General features: G+C 36.2%; 1 protein-coding gene across 11 annotated transcripts in view; it reads left to right on the top strand.

The window, feature by feature from the left end:
- The window catches only part of RAD21L1 (RAD21 cohesin complex component like 1), a 29,884-nt gene extending 4,911 nt beyond the window's left edge, over positions 1 to 24,973 (top strand). For 3 of the 11 annotated variants that reach the window (XM_038571859.1, XM_038571856.1, XM_038571857.1), the window contains exons 2-12: positions 411 to 499; positions 2,918 to 3,024; positions 6,655 to 6,825; positions 7,730 to 7,825; positions 9,216 to 9,326; positions 10,992 to 11,218; positions 11,460 to 11,559; positions 12,881 to 13,005; positions 14,900 to 14,995; positions 17,333 to 17,410; positions 23,039 to 24,969. In XM_038571859.1, the coding sequence (XP_038427787.1) occupies positions 480 to 499; positions 2,918 to 3,024; positions 6,655 to 6,825; positions 7,730 to 7,825; positions 9,216 to 9,326; positions 10,992 to 11,218; positions 11,460 to 11,559; positions 12,881 to 13,005; positions 14,900 to 14,995; positions 17,333 to 17,410; positions 23,039 to 23,227 (1,320 nt within the window). In that variant the 5' untranslated portion in view covers positions 411 to 479 and the 3' untranslated portion in view covers positions 23,228 to 24,969. Of the gene's footprint in view, positions 1 to 410; positions 505 to 2,917; positions 3,025 to 6,654; positions 6,826 to 7,729; positions 7,826 to 9,215; positions 9,327 to 10,991; positions 11,219 to 11,459; positions 11,560 to 12,880; positions 13,006 to 14,899; positions 14,996 to 17,332; positions 17,411 to 23,038 lie in introns of all 11 variants that reach the window. The other 8 variants (XM_038571850.1, XM_038571851.1, XM_038571855.1 and 5 more) reach the window with 7 other exon arrangements.
- Positions 24,974 to 26,514: the final 1,541 nt, after the last annotated feature.

Raw genomic sequence — 26,514 nt, 5'->3', positions numbered from 1 at the left:
TTAAGGTCAAACTTGATGAATGAGAAGTACTTAGCCATGTAAAACATCCCTGAGGGAATAGCATTCCAGGCAGAGGGAATAGTGAGAGCAAAGGTCTTGAGGAAGAAAAGTGTTTGACTTGTTAAGGGAACAAAAAGACCAGTATAGTTGGAGTCTAGAGAATGAGGGAAAGATGATGCTGATAGGTTTGTAGGGCTGCAGAGGCCCTGATTAGAAGTTTGGATTTTATTTAAATGCACTGGGGAAGTCACTGAATCATTTTAAGCATGAGAGCAAGCTGATCTGATTGCTTTTTAAATATTTTTAATATCACTCTGGCTGTTTGTAGAGCATGGACTGAAGAAAAGCAGGAGTTGGGAGTTTTTTATATAGCATTATTCCTCATTGATTGTGGTTTTTTATTTTTTCAGGACTGGTGGACCTTCCAAAAGAGAATTTTGAAGCTGCTTACAGTGCTATCACATTGCCAGAAGAATTTCATGATTTTGACACCCACAATGTGAAGTAAATTTTTAAATTTTCCTTCAATTTGATTTTCTTTTAAAAAAAAAATTATTTATTTATTTATTTATTTATTTTTATTGTAAAGATTTTATTTATTCATGAGAGACACAGAGAGAGAGAGAGAGAGAGACAGAGAGAGAGAGAGAGAGAGAGAGAGGCAGAGACACAGGCAGAGGAAGAAGCAGGCTCCATGCAGGGAGCCTGACATGGGACTGGATCCCAGGTCCCAAGGATCAGGCTCTGGGCTGAAGGCGGTGCTAAACCGCTGAGCCACCAGGGCTGCCCTCAATTTGATTTTCTTGATATTGTATTATTTTCATCTTCATATTTCATGTACACAAGTGGAATCTAGTTAACAAATGAAATACACATGCAGTTGATGAAGACTTAAATTTGGTGTGAAATTTTGAAGTACAATGCCAAAAATGTATCATTATATTTGCTGAATGTAGTTTGCAGTATTAACAGTATGTCCATTCATTCAGTAAATATTTATTGTGTGCTTTCTATATACCAGGCACTACTCTAAGCACCAAGGAGATAGCAATGAACAACAGCTCCTGTCTGCATGAATCTTATAGTTTAAACAGATAATAAACAAATAAATACACAATATGTCAGGAAATGATCAGCAAAAATATGAAAAAAAAGTAGAACATAAAGTAAATAAATGACAGGATAGTTAGGAAAGGCTTTTCTAATAAGGTCAGAGCTGAAATCTGAAGGAGGTGTGGGAATAAACCATTCAGTAATGTGAGGAAGAATGTTCCCGGTAGAGCAAGTGGGAAGGCCCTAGGGCAGAACACATTGGACGAGTTCAGGGAACAACAAGGAGGCAAGTAAGACTGAAGTGCTGTAAATGAGCGTCTGAGTCGTAGGAGACGAGGTCAGAGAGGTAGCTGGGGGTGCAAATGATGTAGGGTGTTGTAGGCCACAATAAGAATTTTTATTTTACTCAGATGGGGGCATAGAGGGGTTTTGAATAGAAGAGTGACTGGATCTGACTTGGTTTTAACATGCTCCCTCAGGCTACTTACTACAAGGGGGAAGGGGCAGAAGCAGAGAGCCAATGAAAAGGTTATTGCAGTAAGAAGTCCAGATGACTCCCCCCCACACACACACGTATACAACACACATAGCCCAAGTCCTCTGCCCTCAGAGGCTGCAAGGGAAACTCCCCCTCAACACTTACAGGTAGAGCCCAGCACTGAGAGGGTCTCCCTTCCCATACCAGGCTACATTCCCCACCCCTACACACAAACACACCCCAATAATCTGGAGTGAAAGCCCAGGGGAATGGGGAGAAGAGGGCATTGGTGGTTGAAAAGAGTTAGTGCTTTGGATGGAGGATGCCAGGACTTATAACTGGGACTGACAGCCCTGTCCTGTCTGTGGGAACCTCAGGGTCCAACTGAGGGCATACACTCTCCCCACCAGCAGCCCACAAATGTGGGGTCAGGATGCCTGGCCTCTGTGTCCTAGAAGGGACCCTCCTGTGGTCTTTGTCTTGATCTTCCTTAATAAAGGGTATTATCCCCTCAAAAAAAAAAAAGTCCAAGTGAGAAATAACAATGTCTGTGATTACTTCTCAGACTTCATGTTATCAAGGAGGTAGCAGTCAAAATTATGAGTATATTTTGAAGACAGAGCCAACAGGATTTGCTGAAGAGTTGGAAATGGCTTTAAGGGAAACAAGTGAAGGATGACTATGATTTGGATATGAGAATGGAGTTAGCCACCTAATGAGATGAGGATAACTAGAGAATGGCAGGTCTAAGAGGGGCAGGGTAAAGGCTTAATTCGGCTTTAGACATAAGTTTTGAGATGACTTGCATATCCAAGGGGAGTAGGCAGGTAGTGGAATATCTGGGTCTGAAATTCAGGAAAGCAGTCTGGATTAGGATCTAAATTTGAGAGTTGTGAGTATATAGGTGGAACTTCAACTGTGAGTCATAAAACCCCTAGAGAGTGAGTGTAATTTTTTAAAAAGAGATCTGAGAACAGAGTTGTTGAGTTGTTCCTAGTAGCTAATAGTCTGAGAGACTTGAGGAAGAACTAATAAAGGAGATGGAAAAAGAGCAGCCAATGAGGTAGGGAAAAAATCAAGAGAAAGTAGACCAAGAGAAGACTGGGTTCCATTAGGGAATGAACATCTGTTTCAAATGTGGTTGGTTAGTGTAAGTAAGATAAGGACTGAGAATCAACCATTTGGATTTGACAACCTGGAGATCACTTGTATAGAAGCATGTATGGTACGTTAGTGTTTATAAATAATACTATTGAGGAAAAAAGTATTTTTATAATAAAACCTGTTTTTTGTTTTAGGGATTTGTGGGGTTTTTTTTTTTCCAGTATACCACAAAATCCTTGAATTCTGTTCACATGTTTTTCTCAATCTTCTGTTTCTCCGTAGTGCTATTGACGTTTCAGAACAGTTTACTCACAACCAAAGCAGACCGGAAGAAATCACACTTAGAGAAGATTATGGTAATGATCTACTTTTCCAAGCTGGGAGCTTTGGTGAGAATATTTGAGAAATTAAAGCTACAAGCTATAATCAATTATATTTGCATTTTTATACTGAAACAACGTCAATAGAAATATCTTTAGAATGAATAGAATATCTTTAGAATGAATCTTTAGAATGAATATCTTTAGAATGAATATCTTTAGAATGAATCTCTTGTGTAAATGCAACTCTACTTAAGTTTGCCTTTATCTTTTTCTAAATAGATGTCAATGCCAAGACTCAGTCTTAGGCTATAAACTTCCCTTAGTGTACAATTATTTATTGAATACTTACTATATGTTAGGTGTTGTCGTAGGCATAGGCAGCACAAAGTTTGCAGAATCCTTTCCTGAAGGAGATTCAGGCAGAGAGATAGACATGCAAATAAACATTTGCTATAGTAACATATATATAAGGTTTTACATATGTGCTGCATATACTGCCTTCAAAATATGATAATTCCTCCAGTATATGATGATATCAATTGTAAAATAACATTTTAACATGGCTTGAGACTGCGGAGAAATATCACATGCTGAATACTTACTCATTGATTGTGAAACAGAAACTGTTGAGTGTATTTTAGAATTGAGCCATATAGTATTTGTTTTTTTTTTTCTGGCATTTACCTCTGTCTTGTGCCATGATATTATGTATATCCTGTGTTGGTCTGAAAACTCCATGATGGTAAGATCTGTGTCATATTCATCTCTGACTCTCATATAGTGCCTGAAGCAGCATAGGAGAAGGATGACCTAAATCTGTGTTCGGTGAGGGTGGGTGGTCAAGGCAGTAATGCTTGAACTGTATCTCTAACCTCCATTTCTCATCCTTACTCTCCTTCCATAACTCTCATGATCTATAGCTGTGTTCTTAAATGATCTGTGGGGACAGGACAAGTTGTATAACTTTTGTTAATTTCCAGTCTGTCATGGAATAATACTTTTGTAAAACATTTAAAAATTGATGACTAGAAAAATTAAAAGTTTAAAATCAAAATATATGCTTCAATTTTTGTTATTGAATTCAACATATATAAAATTACTCTGTGAAATTGCTATAAAATATTCTAAATATTTACCTCTAATTTGTGTATTTACTCCATCACAGTAAAGCACCAACCCACAGACCATACTTTGAGGTGTTTGGATTTCTTACTGTCTGTAACCCCAAGCCTTAAAATGTAATACAGTGGCAATTTTAATCTTATTTCCTACTGCCAAGATACTCTTTACACATTTCCCTGTAAATGCTATTATTCTTCTTTAGGCCTGAAACTTTGGGATCACTTAAAAAATTTTTTTAATTAATTTATTTGAGAGAGAGAGAGTAAGCAGGATGGGGTAGGAACAGAGAGGGAGGGAGAGAGATGAGTAAGGAATCCCAAGCAGACTCTGTACTCAACATGGAGACCCATGCAAGGGCTAAGATCATGACCCAAGCTGAAACCAAGCATCAGATGCTTAAATGACTGAGCCACCCAGGCACCCCTCTAGGATCACTTTTTACACTTTCTGTAAGCTTAATGCCAGTGCTGATTAACAACAACAAAAAAATTGGAAATGTCTCTTAGGTCTTCTATTTCCCTAGCCACCAATGTATATAACACCAGTACTGGGCCGCCTGATTGGGTCAGTTGATTAAGTGTCTGACTCTTGATCTCAGGGTCATTGTGTTCAAGCCCTGCACTGGGCTCCATGGTGGGCATGGAGACTAGACCTGGAGTACTGTAATACCCTCCTATATATCCCAAGCTCTTCCTACATTTTATATATCTCTGCAAGAGCAATTGTCCTTAAATTCCATTTTTTTTCATATCACATTCCTCTACTTGAGTACCTTGGGTCCCTCTGACTTTAGAGACCCCTGCCTATCCTCAAGGCCCTCTACCAGTTTATTACCTTCTTTGTTTTATCAACTTTGTTTTACTCTCACTACGACTTTTTGTTCAAGTTACAAAAATATCTTATTAGGCAACCAGTACAATTTAGCTATTCTCAGACTGTGTCTCCTACAATTCAGAAAGAGGGAAGAACATGTTTTTAGTATACCAACAGACCTGAGTTTGAATAAGCTTTTTCTGTTGCCTTGCTGTGTGATATTGGGCAAATTACCTAGCTTCTCTGAGCTTTACTATCCTATTTGTAAAATTGGGATACTACTAGAACATCAGAGAGTTATTCCTCTTATTCCCTCCTTCAGTCTTTTTCACCAATAAGTGATTTTTATCTTCCTCAAAAACTAGCTGAAACCTAATGGTTTCTGGGAAGTGTTTAATATTAATCCATCCTATTCTGAGCTATAATACAAGATTGAAAGCAATAATTCTTTAATTTTTTTTGAGTAATCTCAGGGTATCATGATGCTCAGTGCTCAGAATATCGTGTTTGTTCATAAATGTTATTTTCTTATTGACCAAAGCTGGTTTTTCTTTTGGGAGCTTTTAAGCTGCTCCTGGAAGATGTGAACATGTTTTTAGGTTTTGGGGTGGGTAGTTGCTTTTTTTTTTTAAGCCAGTCTTTTCTATTGAGCAAATCTTTAATCCAGTGCAGTGAAGGCTGCCTTTTTCAACTCTTCCTTTCTAGAAGATATAGGCCTATAGAAGAATTTTAATATAAATGATACTTAATTATTATTTTCTTTACTAACTAGCACTAACCAACATGAGTTGTTAGAGAGAGGGAAGAGAATACCAACGTCTGTCTGACCTCTGGGTTTCAGATTCCTAGACCTAGAGATTCAAACCAAGAAAGGGAAAGAATATACATGTGCAGGTGGCCAATCTGGAAGGAAGTCATTTTGAAGCAGGGGAGTTCATTTTATCTGCTATCAGTGTTTTAAGAATTTGCTCTCATAAATCACCATTTTACAAAATATTTCACCAGTGAAATTCTAACACTGATACTATTACTGTGTCTGCAAGGTTCAGATCCTGGCTTTGTCATTAGGGTATAACTATGTGCAAATTCTAAAACCTTTTTGTGGACATATTTCCTTTTCTGTGGACAATACAGATAATAATAGTATCTTCTGTTACATAATATAATGCACATAATAAGTACTCAGTTAATGTTAGCATACTGGGTTTTGTCTTTTTCACTGCTGTATCTCCAACACCTAGCATATTTCCTAATACCCAGTCATTCAATAAAGATTTATTGCATGAATGTTGTAAGCGCATTCTTTAATATTTTACCTGCCTTTCCATTCCTAAGAAGACAGATATGCTCCTTATTTTCCAAATCTCCACTATGGATAAACAACACAAGCAATTACACTTGAAATAATATAAAATAATACTTAATCAAGAAGGACATGACCTATCTAACATAGAAAAAAATCATTCCACTGTCAATACTAATTTCCCATCTGGGAAATTATTAAACTGAACCACAACTAAAAATTCTATCCTAATGTTTTTTCCCTATTGTTTTGGAAAAAGTATTAGTCTAGAAATCCAGTCTCCACTGATTGATTAACTGAGTGACTTTAGTTGAACAATCCAAATATGTTTTTTAGCTCTCATTTTTCTTATCTGTAAAATGGAAGGGGCTATATAAGAAAATATATGAATTTCTATCTAACCCCAAAACTCTATGTTTCTATGGCTAACTCAGTATTGATAATATATATTTATTTAGGGGAGGAACCTGAAATTCTCAGAAGACATAGCTTCTTTGATGACAACATATTGCTGAATTCCAGTGGTCCTTTAGCTGAACATAGTTCTGGAAGCCTCATTGGAGAAAAATCTCTGTTGTATGACAGTGGAGATGGATTTGGAGATGAAGGGGCTGCAGGAGAGATGATCGGTATACTGTCTAATTATATAGAAGTTGGATATTTATTTCAATCATATTAGAATATATATTAATAGATTTATTAGATCAAACTAAAATTTCAGGTATGCCCCTGCATTTTTTATACAAGTTTTCAAAGTCTGTGATGTAGTTAAACATTTAGCGTAGGTCTAAGTGAATAGCCATCTAAGTACATTTTTCATATAGGATATAAAATACTGCTTGTTTTTATTTTTACAAATTCCTAAGTTTTAAGGGGAAAGGAGTGGAGTTAATATACTCCTCACAAAATATATTAGATCATATATTAGAAACATTGTTTTCCTTAACAGAAATTGTGAAACAGCTATTCTAAAGTTTTTTTTCCAACATTTTATATTATAAATATATTTTTATTATGTTATTATTATAAAATAATCATAGAAATAGGGTAGACAAAAATTGGGAAATATAAATACACATATTTTAAAGATACTGATGGCTATATAACAAGTCTTTTTTTAATTCTTGGTTTACTTTAAAAGGCTGGTTATGGCAAACTTTGAAATTTCAAAACTGAAGAAACAGTGGTTCTACCTTAGATCTCTAGCAAAGGGTTTTGAAAGCCTTTACTTCTTGATTTAAAATCTAAACATGGCTATGTAACAAGGTTACTATCTTGGTATTAGTTTAGTAAATATCTCCTGAAATGAAACATCTATTTAATAAAGGAAAGGAAATGATATATATATATATAAAATTCTATATTATCCTGCTTAAAATGTGAGTCTATATAACCAATCAAATCTATTTAAGTAGAGTTGATTCATTTTTGTAGCCCCTTACAATTCTTGTATACAATAATGTCAATAAATGTTTAGTGAACAAATGACAGATTCAACTCTGTATGACAATAGTATTTATTGTGTTTTCCAAGATAATCTACTGCAAGATGATCAGAATATTCTGTTAGAAGACATGCATTTGAGCAGAGAAATTTGTCTGCCTCCTGAGCCTCCTGAAACTATAGCGGGTATGATGAAATCATCCTTTGTGTAGAAAGTGAACAGATAGGAATATTCAAATTAAGCCTTATAACTGTGCAGTATAAGTAGCAATATAGTATAGTGAAAAATAATAAAGAATGTTGTCCCTCAAACTTTGAGTCTGACCCTAGACAATATGGAATAGAAAACTAGGCTCTGAGAAAGGTACAACAATGGTATTTAACCAGGATTGGGTTTATTTGGTATGAGAGCACATTTAAACACTCTGCCAAAATACTATGTTTTTGAATTATTAAATAATATTTTTTACCTGTTCAAAACATCATTAATGTTTGACATTAATATGGCTATTGATTATTCATATTATTAATTATTAATACTATATTGGCATTAATATAATTGGAAAATCCATATACCATTTGAGAAAAATTATAGATGTGGGGATATTTTCCTTTTTTTTTTTTTTTAATTTTTTATTTTTATTTTATGATAGTCACAGAGAGAGAGAGAGAGAGAGAGAGAGACAGAGGCAGAGACATAGGCAGAGGGAGAAGCAGGCTCCATGCACCGGGAGCCCGACGTGGGATTCGATCCCGGGTCTCCAGGATCGTGCCCTGGGCCAAAGGCAGGCGCCAAACCGCTGCGCCACCCAGGGATCCCTGTGGGGATATTTTCTACTTGAAATTCATGTGAAAGTCCTTCAAATTATTTGAAGTCTTTGTCTGATTTTTCTTAAGAATTAAAATCATGAATAGCCCCATGTTGAGTCTTCACTCTTTTTGATGTTGCATTTCCCTCCTAACACAGAGTAGAAATTTAAAATGTGAAAAGAAAGGTGATACAAGTTTACTTAGGTTCTTTGTGGGTCAACTAATTATTATGTGATTTAACAGAATACAAGTTTTTTTTTTTTTAAGATTTTATTTATTTATTCATGCGAGACACAGAGAGACAGAGAGGCAGAGATACAGGCAGAGGGAGAAGCAAGCTCCACGCAGGGAGCCCAATGCAGAACTCAGTCCTGGGACCCCAGGCTCATGCCCAGGCCAAAGGCAGGCACCAAACCACTGAGACACCCAGGGATCCCAGAATACAAGTTCTTTAGCAGACATATAATCAAATTTATATCAGTCATGTACTGTGGTTGCTACCACAGTATCTATTAAGTCCAACCTTAGATATCACATGTGCAAAAGAAGGTGATGATACTTGATTCACTTAGACACTGGGCTCCAGGCCATATAATCTCTTGTGTCTCTTCAACTCTATTAAGTACATGATTCTAAAAATCAGATTTGGCTCCAGTTAGCATTATAAATCTTCAATTATCATTATCTTTTGCTTTTATTCTCATATAAGCATCTAGCTTACACATAACCTTTTTTATAAAAATTATTTTTATGGTGATGTTATTAGTGGAACCAGATAATCCAGAGTATATATGTCTACCTGAAAATGGAAAAATGGATGAAACCTCATTATCAACTGAAGAACAAGGAATTACTCTTGAACCAATTGATATTTCAGGTCAGACTCATTCGTGTTTCTGTTTTTGTTTTAAAGATTTATTTATTTATTTGAGAGCCGGGGGTGGAGGAAGGGACTGAGGGAGAGGGAGACAGAGAATCTCAAGCAGACTCCCACTGAGGATGGAGCCCAACATGGGTCTCAATCTCACGACCCTGAGATCATGACCTGAGCTGAAATCCATAGAGTCAGCTGCTTAACTGACTAAGCCACCCAGGCTTAGTTGTTTTTCCTTTAATGTAAATAAAAACAATGCTTAGTTGTTTTAAAAAACTTTGTTTTTATTTTTGATATACTACTATCTTATTTACCATGAGAAAATCTGTAAAATATTATAGGAGGTAGTCAACCCAGTAGTGACATTTGCAATACAAAAGGGAAAGAATGTGGAGGAAATTTGATGTGATCCTTTCATTGTAGTCAGTCCTGGTCAAACTATATACCCAGTTTGGGAAACTGGAAAATCTAAAATTGAGTTCAATGCCAGTAGTTACTGAATCATTACTCTCTGTTGGGCACAGAAATGAAGAAGACATAGTACCTGCTTTTAAGAGGCTCACAGTCTGATTGGGAAGATAGATAAACATGCAAATGAATATAAAGTAAGATGGAATAAAAGGATCAGAAGAGACGCATATACCCTCTAACATTTAACCGCACACATATTTTTAGGAATAAAAGATAAATATGAATCTAATATAAACTTGACCTTGTAAGGACAACATACCTTTAGTAGGATAATTGATATGAATTTCAGTTATAAACTCAAGCATGCAAGAAACAAAGCATTCAAGTTTTTTTCTTTATTGTATGCAACTCTGAGCTTCTATCTCACTGGTTTGGCAAAAATTTGAGTCTGTATAGTTCCCCTGTGTTCCTTAAGCCATGTAGCATCCAAATTTGGGGGAGGGGTGTGGCAGGTGGAAAGTAAACTGTGGTCATCAGCCACAACAGTTTGTGGTACCCACTGTCCCAGCCTGAATAGCCTCTGGGGTCATCACACAGCCAGCCTTTCTGGGATCTTGTCATGTTCCCAGGATTTTACTAAGGCACATTAGCAGGCAGGTTACTCTTCCTTCTGGCTCCATCTGATCTTAGATCTTCACCCATTTTAGGAAATCTAACCCTCCCCCTTTATATCTTCATAAGGAAGAGCTTAACTTTTGTTTTTTACCTGGTAAATTTATCTAAAGGAGTGAAATCCCATGGGCCTAGTTACCTACTTGGAATTTGTATATGAATTTCAATGGAGGAGGGAATTTCAATGGAGAAGAGAAAAATATACTGGAAAAATACAAATTAATGTTTCAAAATATCCTGTTATATGGATATTTTAGGGAACTTCAAAAAACTGAGCAACTTCACTCTCATTATATCCTCTGCTCCACATTTCCTCAGTTGTCTACCTGCTAGGTCAACAGTGTTCCTCCTAAGCACTTTGAAGGAACACTTTATAAAAGGCATCAACTGTTGGCTGTTCAAATACTGTACAGCTGTGCAAAAACCTTGTGAAGCATAATTTTTCAGTAGAGAGAAAGAGATTTTCTTCCCATGGCAGTTCCGTAGGTTGCATTGTGGTAAACGTGTCTTAGATATGCAGTGCCTAGAATATCATTTTACAGAGCTGTACAACCAATCACATTTATGCCTATTTCTTATATTTAGACATTGCTGAGAAAAGAAAAGGCAAAAAGAGAAAGTTGCTCATAGATCCAGTCAAAGAGATCAGTAGCAAAATTATGCATAAACAGCTTACTTGCTTTACCGACACACTCATGGTTTTGGAACTTGCTCCTCCTACCCAAAGATTGATGATGTGGAAGAAAAAGGGAGGAGTGGACACACTTCTGTCAACTGCTGCCCAGGATTTGACTCATGCTGAACTGAAGATGGTAATAGTTTCCATCTTTTTACATAGGTGCAGTGTTTGGTTATAAATAAATAAATAAATACATATTTATATTCATATATACAACAGAATATAAACTTGTAAAAAATACCCTTTTTCTTTTGAGTTAATTTGCTTGATATGTGTGCATGAATTATAGTTTTCACTTTTTAGCATTTGTGCTTATATTTTATTGAATTGTTTCCTTGTGCAAAAGCAAGAAATAAAAATGTATATTTTTACAGTTGTTTACAAAATGCTTTCTGTCCTCTGGCTTTAAACTTGGAAGAAAATGGATACAGAAGGAATCAGTAAGGGAAGAAGTAGGAAGTGAAAACATAATAGGTGAGACATACTAACTGTTGGTATTGAGGGGGATGTTGTAGAAACAAAATGTCATTTTACATTTCAAAATGAAGAAGGGAACCAATTCCACATTCCCAAGTATAAATGCCATCTCTGTAAGAGTATTTCAACTTAAAAGAAATTTTTACATCAGCATTGCCATTTTTTGCTTTGCAGATTAATTTTTGTTCAACAAGCTACATTAAAAAGATGAAGTATATATACTATGTGGATCCTTCCTAATCTCTCTCCTTCCTACCTCCCTGATCCATATAGGCAGTACTCATAAACCTTCAACAGATATAACTATTTTACCTAGTAGGGTAATGTTTCACTTTAAGACAGTTAACATGAGGGCAGCCCGGGTGGCTCAGCGGTTTAGCGCCACCTTCGGTCCAGGGCATGATCCTGGAGACCCAGTCCCACGTCAGGCTCCCTGCATGGAGCCTACTTCTCCCTCTGCCTGTGTCTCTGCCTCTCTCTCTCTCTCTCTCTTTCTCTCTCTCTCTCTGTGTCTCTATGAATAAATAAATAAAATCTTTAAAAAAAAGACAGCTAACATGAAAAGTCACCTAGTGATAAGAATAGCATTTAAACAATGCAATTAGCCTGAGACATAGATATTTCCATTCACCTGGAGGATACACAGAGTATTAATAATTACTTATTATTATTGTGACTATTATAAAGGAATAATAAAGCCACCTTTGGTAGTGAGTGAATCTGTTTCCTGAGCACCTGTCCTAAAGGCATTAAATTCTGCTGAACAATACACCAAGATGGGCTTGAAATATCCATATTGTCTTGTAAGTGCTTGTGTGGGAGTGAGTGGGGAGGAGATAGTGTGGAGGATGGGAAGTGGAGACGATAAGAAGCAGACAAGGAGAAAAAGAAGATAAATATGTGAGACTTGAGAAACTATAAGAACGTTTGGGGCAGCCCCGGTGGCTCAGCGGTTTAGGGGCCGCCTGCAGCCCAGGGTGTGATCCTGGAGACCCGGGATCGAGTCCCACGTCGGGCTCCCTGCATGGAGCCTGCTTCTCCCTCTGCCTGTGTCTCTGCCTCTCTCTCTCCTCTCTGTGTATTCTCTTGAATAAATAAATAAATAAATTAAAAAATCTTAAAGCTTAGCAGATGCTCAATAAATAGTGAATACACGAATCAAATTTAAAAAAAAAAAAAAAAAGAACGTTTGTACCCTTTGCCCAAATTCTTGGATTCCAAGTTTTCTGTTGGAAGCTTTCTTTTGTAATAACCATATCCCAAATTTAAGTTTGAAAGATATTTTGGTGAAATCATCTTTACTTCCTTAATAATTCAGAGACCTCCAAGACGGAAGAGCCAAATTCCCAGCAAGACTTAAATCAATCAAAAACTTGGAAGGATGTGATTAATGGATCTAAGTGTAGTTCTCATGAAGATATCAATAAAAATTTTAATTCTGAGGTAAGTTAAAGAAAAATCACAAAAATATTATTTTTCTGACACAGAGTGAAGGAACCTTGAGACTCCAGTATGTCTTCTTACATTTATAGTTTATATTTCATCTTATGTTATTCTGTAATTTGTTTAGTAAGTGGCAGTACTATGTAAAGCATCTACAGGACAGTATTTTCTAGAAGTTTTGGATAGTAAATCACAAGATAAGTAGTTTCATACTGAAATATTTTACATAGTACATCAAATAAATGAATGTACTTGAATCTGATTATATTCTACTAGGCCCCACATTCAGTATATCATGGAACTTCTTAGGACTCTAGACAGTGCACCTATGTTGTTTCTGATCATAAATTCACTCTTCTCACCTCTAAGGCTGTGTTTTAGACCTACCTTAACTCTGAATTCAAAAGATTATCTAAAGACCCATGACTAAACAAAAATTTTATTTGAAGATGTAATTTTTATTTAAAAAAAACATAATTATTTAAGAACATGGTTGGAAACAATGTGCTTTAAAATATTTTCCCCATTGTCACTTTGGTGGTTGTACAAATGTAAATATTATAGGCAAACCAGATAAAAATAAACTGGTGCTTTTCTGGTTTGTTTCACCATCACTGTATTCTGATAATTATTCAGGGAATTCAAAGTCAATCCACACTGGAAGTGAATGCCATTGGAAGGAAGGACAATTTCATAATGCATTAAAATAATGTATTTTACTATATATTTGATAGTACACTAGATATTGAGATACTGTGTTGCCAGTACTACTATCTTTCTTATTTGGGCTCAAGCATTTCTTAGAGTGTACTTACTGAAAATTATGATAGATAAGCTTGTTTAGTTCGTGATTTTTTAACGTATTATCAAAATAGATTTTCCCAAGTGCTTGAATTAAAGAGATTGATGTACAATTCTATTGACCCTCTTAACTCTACATTTATGCTTTAAGCTTCAATTCCATTCTTCTACTACTTCCAAAAATGATGAACAGTTGTGAAATATAATCAGGAAAGGGAGCACATTGACAGGACAGAAAAATTTTGATTCTGATTAATCATTTTCAAATCTTTATGAAACATTTGTGTAAAGTAACTACAAAATTGGAAGTACCTAAAATGTAGAATATTCATAGAAATTAAAAGAGAAAAAACATAATTCTCGACAAATATGTAGATTAAAGAATAAAATGCAGCTCCTTATATTTACTAAAAATGTTAAACCTGAAATTAAAAATCAAGTAAGCTTTGTTGTAGGAAGTTCCTAACTTGAAGACTGGTTAAAGATGAAAAGGGGGCCGACACTTCTGTAACGATGAAAAAAGGTGATAATAAGGAATGGAGAATTTCTTGCTTTCTCTTTTTCCTTTTTCCCTTATGCCTTTGCTCCCCTTCCAGAGGGCACAGTTTTTCTTCCCTTTTGCCAGTGACAGCTCCAGCAGTGGTGGCAAGAATCTCATCATGGCTCTACATAAAGATATTAATATCCCTTCCCCCACTTTCAGCACTGTTTAGAGTTCTCCCTCTGCCACCTGGTACTGGCATGAGGATAAAGGTAGGGGGTGGGGCTAGACAAAATGCTTCAAAAGAAAATGGTCTCAGTCACACAGCCATGAATGTGTTTGATATGAGGTCTACAGTGGTGAAGGAAGTAGGAGAGGAAAAGATAGGCAGCCAAGAGGGCAAGGGTGTGCCAATTCTTCATTTGTAGGAGACATATGGAAAACAGAGGCTATCTGGGATAGTTCAGAAATAATATTTTGTGAATGCAGGTAACATTTTAAACTAGTTTTAGAAATGAGCATTTATGTGATTAAAGCATTTAACAAAATAAAATTGTTCCTGTGATTACTACTACTGTGACGACTTACCTGACTTTCCCTAATTTGCTTTAGCAAGTTATTGTTGAACTGGTCTCTTCGGCTGCTGAAGAATCCTCTCTAATGAATGCTATGTTAGCACGAGAAATTGAGAATTGTCCAGTGGAGCTGGTAAATATATGCATAGTCTTGAGAATGTTCTTAAAAACTTTGTTCCTAAATAGTTATCACTTTATTTATACCTAAAAATTGGTCTTAGAGCTATGGTGTTACTTTCTAGAATTATTATTTAAATTAGTGATCTCAACAAAGAGATGTGTCAGTAGTTTGATAAAACGTACTCAGAATTGCTCTGACCTATTTTTCTTTCTTTAACTTCTTCTGAAACCTCAAATAATTTTAAAGAAAATTGTGAGATTTTTACGTTATCAAAGTTAGTCATAGGTTAAAAATACTGAGAATCACTATTCAATCTTATTACAGCTTTAAAGAAGCAGAGCTATAATAGAGCATCCTAGGGCATTTTAAATTTTACTTTATTTACAAAAAAACAAACAAACAAACAAGAAACAAAAACAAAACATGACATTTTTTTCCCCAAAACTTTGTATGGCTCAAGGTCTATATCTGTCCAAGATTTCTAGAAATCAGAAAAAGAAAGTCTACTCAAAGGGCCACAATTCAATAGCAAAGCCAGAAATGATATCTGACTCACCTGGCTCCATACGTATCATGTTCTTATTTCTCCAGTCCTTGTTCCACAGTGCTGAAAGCATTTTTAAGATTGTAATGAATTTTAGCAAAAGTTTCTTATTGAATAATGTCAAAATAGCTATTAGTGCCAGATGCTAGTTTGTTCTTAAGTAAATTATCTTTATAATGAGTTCCAAGACTATTAGATTCCTTTTTCATATATAGAAAACAAACTGAATTCTCTGGATAATCTAGGACAGGATAGATACCTGAACTTTTTACCTGAAACATACAAACAGCTCAGCCAGAAGTGGGTTGATTCATTTTCGCCTCTTTGCTTCTGTAGAGACAGGTTATTTTCATACATAGTCAAGCAAACCACAACACAGCACAAGTTCAGCTGTTTTAATAATCCACTGGACTTTCCACACAATGGATTCAGCTGTAGGATGTCCAGATAGATCAAGTAGATAGGCTTTAGCAGAGTGCACAGACTATTTTTTCTGAGCCTTTTCCTGGTTAGTTTAATTGTGCAATTATAGGTCAAGCTGCAATCTCATGGATCTTTAACAAAGAGTTGGGCCATTGCTTTTTATATTTGAAAAACAGCATTTGTGTATTTAACAATATAATAAATGTTAGTAATTGGGTGAACTCATTTATCCCAGGGCAGACCAGAAAGAAATAAAAATAAATTGTGCCTGGAGGAATTTGGAAAACTCTTCAGAATAAAATGACCATATTTTCAGGTCATTCCCTTTGGAATTTAAGAGAGGAGGCTATCTAGGCAGGACCAGGAAGCCAGTATAGCTGGAGGAATGAGGTCTTGGCAGTCAGTCCCCTTAGCTTCAAATGATTCAAAATATTATGCAGAATATTCTGGAACTTTCTGAAATCATTTTGGAGTCTGTGAAATTAAAAACAGATTGGAGAGTCTGGGCTCCAAAGGTACATGTAAAGTGACACTTGACAAACAGTGCACCTGTGGTAAGGATGATTGTATGGTCAGAGCTAGCCTAAGAAAAATTATAAAGTAGGTCAGATCGGTGCCACCTTCCTCCCCTCCGCCCTCCCCTCACCCCCCACACTTTGTAGACTTGTTCTTTTGTCAGATTCATCAGCACCTTTCCTATACCCGGTTCTGTTCTTAGCTCATAAAGTGTCAGTTGATAAGAACTTAGAGTGAGTTCCTGTGAAGGGATTTCAACTTGACAATTTTTAAATATTGAGGTGTTTCTGAAGGTGGCTAAATTTTAAAGACTGGAAAGAATGAATCTATTCAGATAATATGACAGGAAGTGGGTTGATCTTTTTTGGACAAGTTGCCCTTAAAATCAAAAAGGTTGTAACTCAATTGTACACAGATTGCCAAATATCACTTATTAATCTTCTGTATCACCAGGTAAGTTCAGATAAAGGCCTTTATAAGGCTTTATGTTTATTCTATAGCTTTATGTATATTTCTGTCAACCCAGTTCAAATTGACCAGAGCTAGGATAGTCCTAACCAAAAGTCACTGCCAATTTTACTTTTGAAATTAAGGACACAGGGCCCTTGGATGTACTACCAATAAAGACTGCAGAATCTCCTACTGGAGCCCCTCATTGCCTCGGTAGCTTATATATAATCCTGGAAAGATTGATCTATATTTGTATGTTTCCAATTCTCTCCTTCATCGGACTATATAAGCTCCTTATTTAGCAGTATCCAGTGTTATAATTGGGTTTCTTGTAGCAACTAACTCTACGCTTGGTAAATAGTAAGCATTTGGTAAAATTTGTTTAAAAGGAAATATTTTATCAATCATTCAAACAGGAGTCCTCGGGGAATGAACAAAGTATTGATACAGAGAGATGGAATCGAAGAATCCTACAGATGTTAAATAGTTTGCGGGTAAGGTGGTAGGGTCTGTCCTATTTTTGTTTTTAAAAACAAATAAAATTTTGGCTTCAATCTTTTAGACGTTAATAAAAATGAAGACATCTTCGTTTTGTTGTTGTTGTTGTTGAGACCAAATTCTACTAGAAGGAAGTGATTTTGAGCACTGTACCCAGGGTAACTCTGGGAGTTTGTTGGTGCCTGTATATTCTAATCAACTTCTTACCTATACTCCTGCCCCTAAGACATCTAGTGTATGTCCCATTCTTGTCTTTAGCAAGCTATCAACTATATGGAACTAAGTTTATAATAATTTAAGAGTAAAACAGACAATTGTAAAATTTAACTTATATTTTGGGCCATTTGGGTGGCTCAGTCAGTTAAGTGTCTGAGTTTTGATTTTGGCTCAGGTCATGATCTCAAGGTAGATAGAGGACCCCATCAGGCTCTGTGCTGGGCATGGAACCTGCTTGGAATTCTTTCTCTCCCTCTCCCCCTTCCAATTCCCCCCACCCCCACTTTCACCCTCTCTCTCAAAAATTTAACTTCTATTTTTATCAAAATACATGTATATAATTTTAAAGTTAAGTAGTTCTATGTATAAGGCTGAGAAGGAAACACAGAAGTTTTATCCTACCTTCTTTATTCCTAAATCCTGCTCACCAGAGGCAATTACATTAAGCTGTTTCTTTTAGTATTTATGTCTATATTTCTTTTTTTAAGATTTTATTTATTTATTTGAGAGAGAGATAGCAAGAGAGAGCCGGAAAGAGCACAAGCATGAGGGAGAAGCAGACTCCTTGCTGAGCAGGGAGCCCAGTGTGGGGCTCAATCCCAGGACCCTGAGATCATTACCCAAGCCGAAGGCAAAGGCTTAATCGACTGAACCACCCAGGTGCCCCTATATTTATATTTCTAATTTTATGTTCTTACTGTTCTTTCTTGATATTTCAGCTTTTAAGTTTTATCTGTTGACTTCTTTCAACATGAAATGAAAATTTAGTTTAGTTATAGCTTTGCTACTGCAGTCTGTTTTTAGTACAGTATTCAGTGTTTACAGTGTTAAAATAGTTATGATGCAGGTTTGATTTTGATAGACAGCCAAAATATCAATGTTTTAAAAAGATAAAGTATAATCTGATATGACCACTATACTCACAAAGTTGTCAGACCTAGGTAGGTTACCTTTATCTCATTTTCTTTATTCTCAGGATCAAAAATGGCTAAGTACCCAACATGTCTGCATTCCATTCAGCAGCAAAATTTCTTTTAAGAGTACAACCAGAAATTCTTTGTATCACTTTTCACATTTCATTTGACCCAGCACATAGTCACCATGACACATCTAGTTGGGAAATGTAGTCCTTATCTGACAACCTTGGGCCCAGGTAATAATTCTGTTACTATAAAAGAAGACAGGAATGGATATTAAGGGATAATCAGCTGTCACTGCTACCAAGACTATGCAAAAATTAGTGTAATTACATTTCTTGTCAACTTTATCATTTTTGTTGTTGTTGTTTTTTGTTGGTTTCTTTTTTTTTTTTTGGTTAATCATTGCCTCGTTTTTCCCATTTGCTTAGGGTCTATCTATCTACTCATCCTTAATTCTTTTCTTAAATTCTCTGACAACATAATGAAACCCCTCTTAGGATGGTCAAATTGTATCAATTGATTGATCAGTTTCAGTTTGTTTTCTTGAAGATACTCCTTCCAGAGCTCATCATCCTCTTGTTCTGATTAGACTAGCTACTCTCTAGGTCTTTTTTTTTTTTTTTTTTTTTTTTCTCTAGGTCTTTTTCATATTTTTGTCCTGAGGCATTCCTTTATCATAACATGAGAATTCCTTTGTCTTTTTTCTATGTTAGTTTCTCTATTTCTCGATGCTTTGATCTTCCTCTACCTTAAATATTTTGGTGGTTAACATCCTCTCATATAATTTCCTGAGATAAAGAGTACACCGGAAATAGTCACCCTATATACAGGTGTGAAAATTTCTTTATTTTACCTGTAACTTGATTGGATATCTCTGAACATAGTTTGAAAATAATATCTTTCAGATGTTGAAGGTTTTGTAACATATCTAGGCTTTTTGTATTGTTACTGAAAAGTTAGATGCTGCTTGGTTGGCAATCCTTTGTGGGTGACCTTGATTTTTTCTCTAGAAACTTTTAGATCTTTTCTTTATTTGTAGTGGTCTGAAATTTCATGATGATGTGTTTTGATATGGGTCTTTTTTTATTTATTGTGCTGAGCATGTAATGGGTTATTTATTCTGAAAGTTCATGTCCTTGAATTCTAGGAAACTTTATTGTATTTCTTAGATTTCTTCCTTGTTAATCTGTTCTTTCTGGATTGCCTACAGGTCAAATGTTGGATCCCCTGAATTGCACCTTTAATTTTTAAAAAATCTTTTATCCCCTTATATTAATTCCCTTTGTCTTTTTATTTTTTTCTACTCCTTCGAAAATTTCTTCTACTTTACCTTCCAGTTTTTATTGAATTTTATTTCTGCTTTTACCTTTTTTGTCTTCCAGGAGTTTTTTCTTAGTTATTAATTGTTCTTTTATTTTGTAGCATTCTAATCTTTTCACTTATTTATTTAGTTTTTTAACAGCTTTTTGAGGTATTATTAAGATACAATAAACCACACCTATTTGAAGTGTATAGTAGATAAGTTTTGACATTATGTATATACCTGTGAAACCATCACTACAATCAAATTAGTGAACATATATATCTACAACTCCAAAAAGTTTCCTTGTGCCTCTTGATCATTCTTTGTCCCATCTCTCCCACTGGTTTCCCTCCTCCCTCCCCAAGCAACCACTAATGTGCTTTCTTTCAATAATCATCCCTAACATGTTTTATGGATACAGAATCTTCTCTTTCATAAGTTATAGTTTTCTTCTGGTCCTTGCATTGTCTCTGTTTGCTTAGTGATTCTCTTGAATGTATTCTTTTTTTGGTCTTGAATGTTAGAAATTATACCCAAATATCTGGTAGATCTTTGGTTATCTGTTCTTATTTAGGAGTGAGATAGCAAAGAAGTGCCTGAGTGGTGCAGTTGGTTGAGCACCCAACTGTTGGGTTTTGGCTCAGGTCATGATCTCAGGGTTGTGAGATCGAGTCCCACCTTGGCTCTGTGCTCAGTAAGGAGTCTGCTTGAGATTCTTTCTTCCTCTGTCTCTGCCCCTCCTACTCATGTTCTCTCTCTCTTTCTCTCAAATGAATAAATAAATCTTCAAAAAAAAATGAGATAGCAAAAATCAGATTGGAAGTTATATAAGCAAGGGTGGGCCTTGGAGACTTAGTCTTTATAGTGAGATAATCGGGTGGTACCCCCACACACACACATACTTGCTCCCACACATGCACCATTATCTGTATCCCCTCCCTCCCCATGGTCCGTTTTCCCAGCTAAATCAAATCTGTTGCCTAGGAGATATAAGCATGATGCTGGTGGTTTAGGAACTGAGAAGAGGGAGGAGAGACCTTTGCTATCTCATTGTATAGTGTGTAGAATTTCACTTAACCCCCAGCTTGTGGTATGACACTTCACCATCCACAGTTGCCTGGCATTCCAATTCTAGAGTCTCAGTGATTGGAAGCTCTAAAAAGGCAACCTTCTGCCTCCTGGTAGGGTATTGTAGTTGTGGTCTCCTGGTTCAGTGAAGTGGTGGAGTGGACCTGAGAGTGTAACTCCTCCCAAGCAGACTTTTGAGGAATTCTTGTCTCCATTTTATAACATACTATTGCCTGTAATACCTGAGCTTTTCCAAGGTTCTATAGCTCACACTGGCTTGCTTTTTGCTGTCTTTCTTCCTTGCTGGCAATTAGGTTTTAACTTTCTCTACTCTGCTAAGTCAGTCTGTCTTTCACTTTGTCTTTATCTCCTTCCTTTGTCACCTTTTATTCTTTTACCTTCATTTTATTTTATTTTATTTTATTTTATTTTATTTTATTTTATTTATTTTATTTTATTTTATTTTTAAGATTTTATTTATTCATTCATGAGAGACACACACAGAAAGAGAGGCAGAGGGAGAAGCAGGCTCCATGCAGGGAGGCCGATGTGGGACTCGATCCTGGGTCTCCAGGATCACGACCCAAGCCAAAGGCAGACGTTCAACCGCTGAGCCACCCAGGTGTCCCTTACCTTCATTTTAGAGGCGTTTCTGGAGGGAACAGAATAAATAAGCACGTGTGTTCACTCTTGCATATTTGTCCCCTTGGGGTGTTTTTCAAAAGGGTTCTTGAAATTGAAAAGGCTGCCCCTTGAGGTGCCTGGATGGCTCAGTAGGTTAAGTATCTGTCTTCAACTTCAGGTCCTAATCTCAGGGTCCTGATGTCAGGCTCCTGGGATCAAGCCCTGCATTGGGCTCCCTGCTCTGAAAGGATTTTGTTTCTCCCTCTCCCTCTGCCCCTTCCCCTGCTTGTGCTTTCTGTCTCTGAAATAAATAAAATCTTTTTTAAAAAAGAAAAGGGTGTCCCTCTTCTCTCCCAGGGGAAAAAGCCAGTCAATCACATCTTGTCTCCTCAAGAGGGATTAAGTAAAGGTTTGGCATGCCATCTCTGAAAGGCTGCTGGTACTGGTCCACTTCTTTTGTTGAGATAAAGTATGATAAACTAATTTATTAATTTGCTAAATATTGTGGACTAACCCAAAAAAACCTGTATATGGTATTTCTAAAAATGCTTTACAGCTAAGCTATCAAAGGAGTAAGATGCTCAAGGGATAGTGGCCCATATTCATTACAGTATTTCTAACTAAAAAAAACTATACTGTACTTCTATTCTAGAACTCTGATTCCAAGTACTAGGCTTCACAAAAGGAGTTATCTTCATCCATAATTAAATACTTCATTGCATCTCAATTTTTCTAATAGGTTCATGGGTGCCTTAAGCTTAATCCAACATTTTTTTAGTATGTGCCAAGAAACTGGGAGATGTTTAGATAGTCATATTCCTCTACCACTAAGATATATAAATGTAATTTTACATTTATAACTATAGTTGTTTATAGTCAACACCACCTCTCAGTACCTTTAAGGAAAAGAAGCTGATAATTTTCATTGTATTTGAAGCCTCTCAAACTCTTGTGGATTGTTTTCTGCCTGCAAGCGTAAACTAACTGCACTTTCCACAAGAGCCATTTATGTTAACATCAAATTTTAGATCTTGTCAAAGATCTAACATTTGTATAACACATCAGAAATTTGTATAACACTTTAGGAGTTCTTTTGCATGTATTTTCTCAATGAACCAAGCTTATACTCAATGACCTATAATGTTTTTTAAGTTTACTAATGAGTCATTTGCATTTTTCCATCTTAGGGTTTCACACTTATCAAAAATATCAGTATTTTATTTATTATGCATTCACAGTCTGCTGTACTTTTATTTTATTTTTTTTAAAGATTGTATTTATTCATGAGAGAGAGAGAGAGAGGCAGAGACACAGGCAGAGGGAGAAGCAGGCCCCATGCAGGGACCCCAATGTGGGACTTGATCAGGGGACTGCAGGATCACGACCCTGGGCCGAAGGCAGACACTTAACCGCTGAGCCACCCAGGCATCCTCTGCTGTACTTTTAATGATGCTGTTTCTCTTTCCTTTCTTCTTTTCTGATTATTTTCCCAGGAATCCAACAGGATGGGAATGCAGTACTTTAGTCTGATGAAGCTCTGCAGAAATAGTGACCGGAAACAAGCTGCTGCCAAATTTTATAGCTTTCTTGTCCTAAAAAAACAGCAGGCTATTGAGCTGAGCCAGAGTGCTCCCTATGCAGATATTATAGCTACAGTGGGACCAATGTTCTATGAAATGTGAAGGAAATCCAGAACATGCAGATTTATGTAATCATTGGAATCTCTGTATAGATTGTTCGATTTAATGCAGAAGCTGTCTGGAAGCAGCTAAAGGTCCGATCCGTTTCATCTATAGGCTGACTCCTATTTCCTCTTTGTAAATTCAGAATAATCATAGCCAGAATTGGAAACCTATATACTTACAGAAAAACTTAATTGTAGCTAAGTAATATGTTTAACTTAGCTAACTTGAATGTATAGTATTTACAACATCTCCCTAACTTGAATGTTGCATTTAGAATACGTTCTTAAAATACTATGCGCCTTCAAAAAACATTTAAGGATATTTTTAAAAGTCATTTTACATTGGATTATTTACTTAAATTCTATGAGACTAATTAACAATTAATACTTTCTTGCTCCCCCCCCCAACAGACAATAATTTATTTGATTCTACAATGCAAATAATCCTTGATTTGACCTACTGCCATGGTTTTTAATCTAATATCTGAATTGAAAGTTCTAAAATTCATGTTTGTTTTAAATTATTGTAGTCTATTTATCGTTCATTTAACATTTTTACTATTATTTAATGATTATTATAACTACCAGTCATGTGTCAGCAAAATTAAATCTTCTTATGTTAAAAAATTAGTAGACACTTGTTTAGCATGTTGTCTGCAGCTACATTTAAAGTAAAGGTCATTAAAATAAATGTTCTTTTACTTAGTATTTACCAAGCATTTATTTTAAAGATTTTATTTATTCATTCATGAGAGACACAGAGAGAGAGACAGGGGCAGAGACACAGGCAGAGGGAGAAGCAGGCTTCATGCAGGGAGCCCAATGTGGGACTCTATCCCGGGTCTCCAGGATCACACCCTGGGCTGAAGGTGGCGCTAAACCGCTGAGCCACCCAGGCTGCCCTTTGCTAAGTATTTTTGACATTAAAACCATTGTTTTTCTTTTTTCTTAGTTGAAGGTTGAGTTAGGAAATTTTCATGTAATGCTCTGTGAGCTCCATAATATACTATAAAGTGAAGCCTATAGTACTTTCTTCATTCCCCGTGTATTTGGAATTATGCTGCAAACAAAATTCTAAATGGCCTCTTTAAATGTGTTAATTTATGAGATTGATATGTCAAAATTGCCTTTTAAAAATGTCTTTTAGGGATCCCTGGGTGGCGCAGCGGTTTAGCGCCTGCCTTTGGCCCAGGGCCCGATTCGGGAGACCCGGGATCGAATCCCACGTCGGGCTCCAGGTGCATGGAGCCTGCTTCTTCCTCTGCCTGTGTCTCTGCCTCTCTCTCTCTCTCTCTCTCTCTCTTTCTCTGTGACTATCATAAATAAAAAAAATAAAAAATAAAAATAAAAAAATAAAAATAAAAAGATTCTCTGTCTCTTTGCCCCTTCCCCCCTCCTCTCTCTCTATGTCTCTCAAAAAAAATTATAAAAAATAAAAATAAAAAAAATAAAAATGTCTTTTATTTTTTGAGAGATACATGATTAAAAGTCGCCCCCCAAAAAATCTTTTATTTTTTATATTAGCATAAAGAAAAACGGACTTTTTCATTTTGGCACACAGTTCTATGAATTTTAACACATGTCTAAGATTCCTGTGCCCACCACTACAATCATCAGGATAGCAAGAATTATATCACCCAAAATAACTCCCTTGTGTTTTATCCCTTTGTAATCACTCCTTTGCCCATCCTAACTCCTGGCAACCACTCTTTTACATGACTATAGTTTTGTCTTTTTAAGAATGTCGTATAAAAAAAAAAAAAAAAAAAAAAAAAAAAAGAATGTCCTATAGATGGAATCAAATAATATGTCATCTTTTTGAGAACGGCTTCTTTCAATAATCTAATGCCTTTGATATTTGTCTAAGTGGTTGCATGTATCAGTGGTTTGATACTATTTATTGCTGAATAGTATTCTGTTGTTTAGATATACCACCGTTTATTCATTCATTTAGCCCCTGGAAGACATTGAAGTTGTTCCCAGTTTTTAACAATTATAAATGGAGCTGCAGGGATCCCTGGGTGGCGCAGCGGTTTGGCGCCTGCCTTTGGCCCAGGGCGCGATCCTGGAGATCCGGGATCGAATCCCACGTCGGGCTCCTGGTGCATGGAGCCTGCTTCTCCCTCTGCCTGTGTCTCTGCCTCTCTCTCCCTCTGTGTGTGACTATCATAAATAAATAAAAATTAAAAAAAAAGACATTATAAATGGAGCTGCTGTACACATACACTCATGTACAGTTTTGTGTAAGCATAAATTTATTTCTCTAGGGTAAATATCTAGGAGTAAGATTGCTGGATCACATGGTAAGTGCATGTTTAAGAAATGTTTAAGAATTTCTTGATAAGAAATTATCAAATCATTTTCCAGAGTGGATGTACCTTTTTGTACTCACACTAGCAGTATGAGAGTTAAACAACTGATGTTTTGTTACTTTTTAGATCATAGTGGGACTCCATGCCCTTTAAAAAAAATAATACAGAGGGCAGCCTGGGTGGCTCAGCAGTTTAGCACCACCTTGGGTCCAGGGTGTGATCCTGGAGACCCAGGATCGAGTCCCATGTTGGGCATCCTGCATGGAGCCTGCTTCTACCTCTGCCTGTGTCTCTGCCCCTACCCCCCCGTGTCTGTCTCTCATTAATAAGTAAATAAAATCTTTAAAGAAAAATAATAATAATACAGAAAGATCACCCTTCACCCAGTTGCATAATTATAGTACAATAATTGCATAATTATAGTACGGTATCACAGGAAATTGACATTGATACAGTCTGTTCACCTTACTCATATTTCACCAGTTTTACATGCACTCGTTTGTGTGTATTTAGTTCTATGCAATGTTATTGCATATGTTGCTCCATGTGACTCCCACCCACCAGTCAAGAAACAGAATAGTTTCATCACAAAAAACATTCGTCATACCCTTTTGAAGCCACAGCCACCTGTTTCCGTACCCTCCTCATTAGTTTCTGGCAACCACTAATCTGTTCTCCATCTCTATAATTTTATCATTCATACAATTTTGTGGATTAATTTTGTATTCTGTGACCTTGCTAAACTTAAAAACTAGTCCAAGAGTTTGTTTTTTGTAGATTCCTTGGGATTTTCTTTAGGCATTCATGTCACAAAGAAGGACAGTGTCATTTCTTCCTTGTCAGTCTGTTCACAATATGAGGAGGAAAGCATTCATCTTCACCATTCTGTATATTAGCTATAGCTGGTTTGTGGGGGAGGAATAATTTTTGTCAGGTTGAGAATATTCCTTTCTATTCTTAGTTTGCTGTGAGT

This window comes from Canis lupus, chromosome 24 (genome assembly GCF_011100685.1).
Source record: "Canis lupus familiaris isolate Mischka breed German Shepherd chromosome 24, alternate assembly UU_Cfam_GSD_1.0, whole genome shotgun sequence".
Taxonomy (NCBI): Eukaryota; Metazoa; Chordata; class Mammalia; order Carnivora; family Canidae; genus Canis; species Canis lupus.
This window is presented reverse-complemented; position numbering and strand designations above follow the sequence as displayed.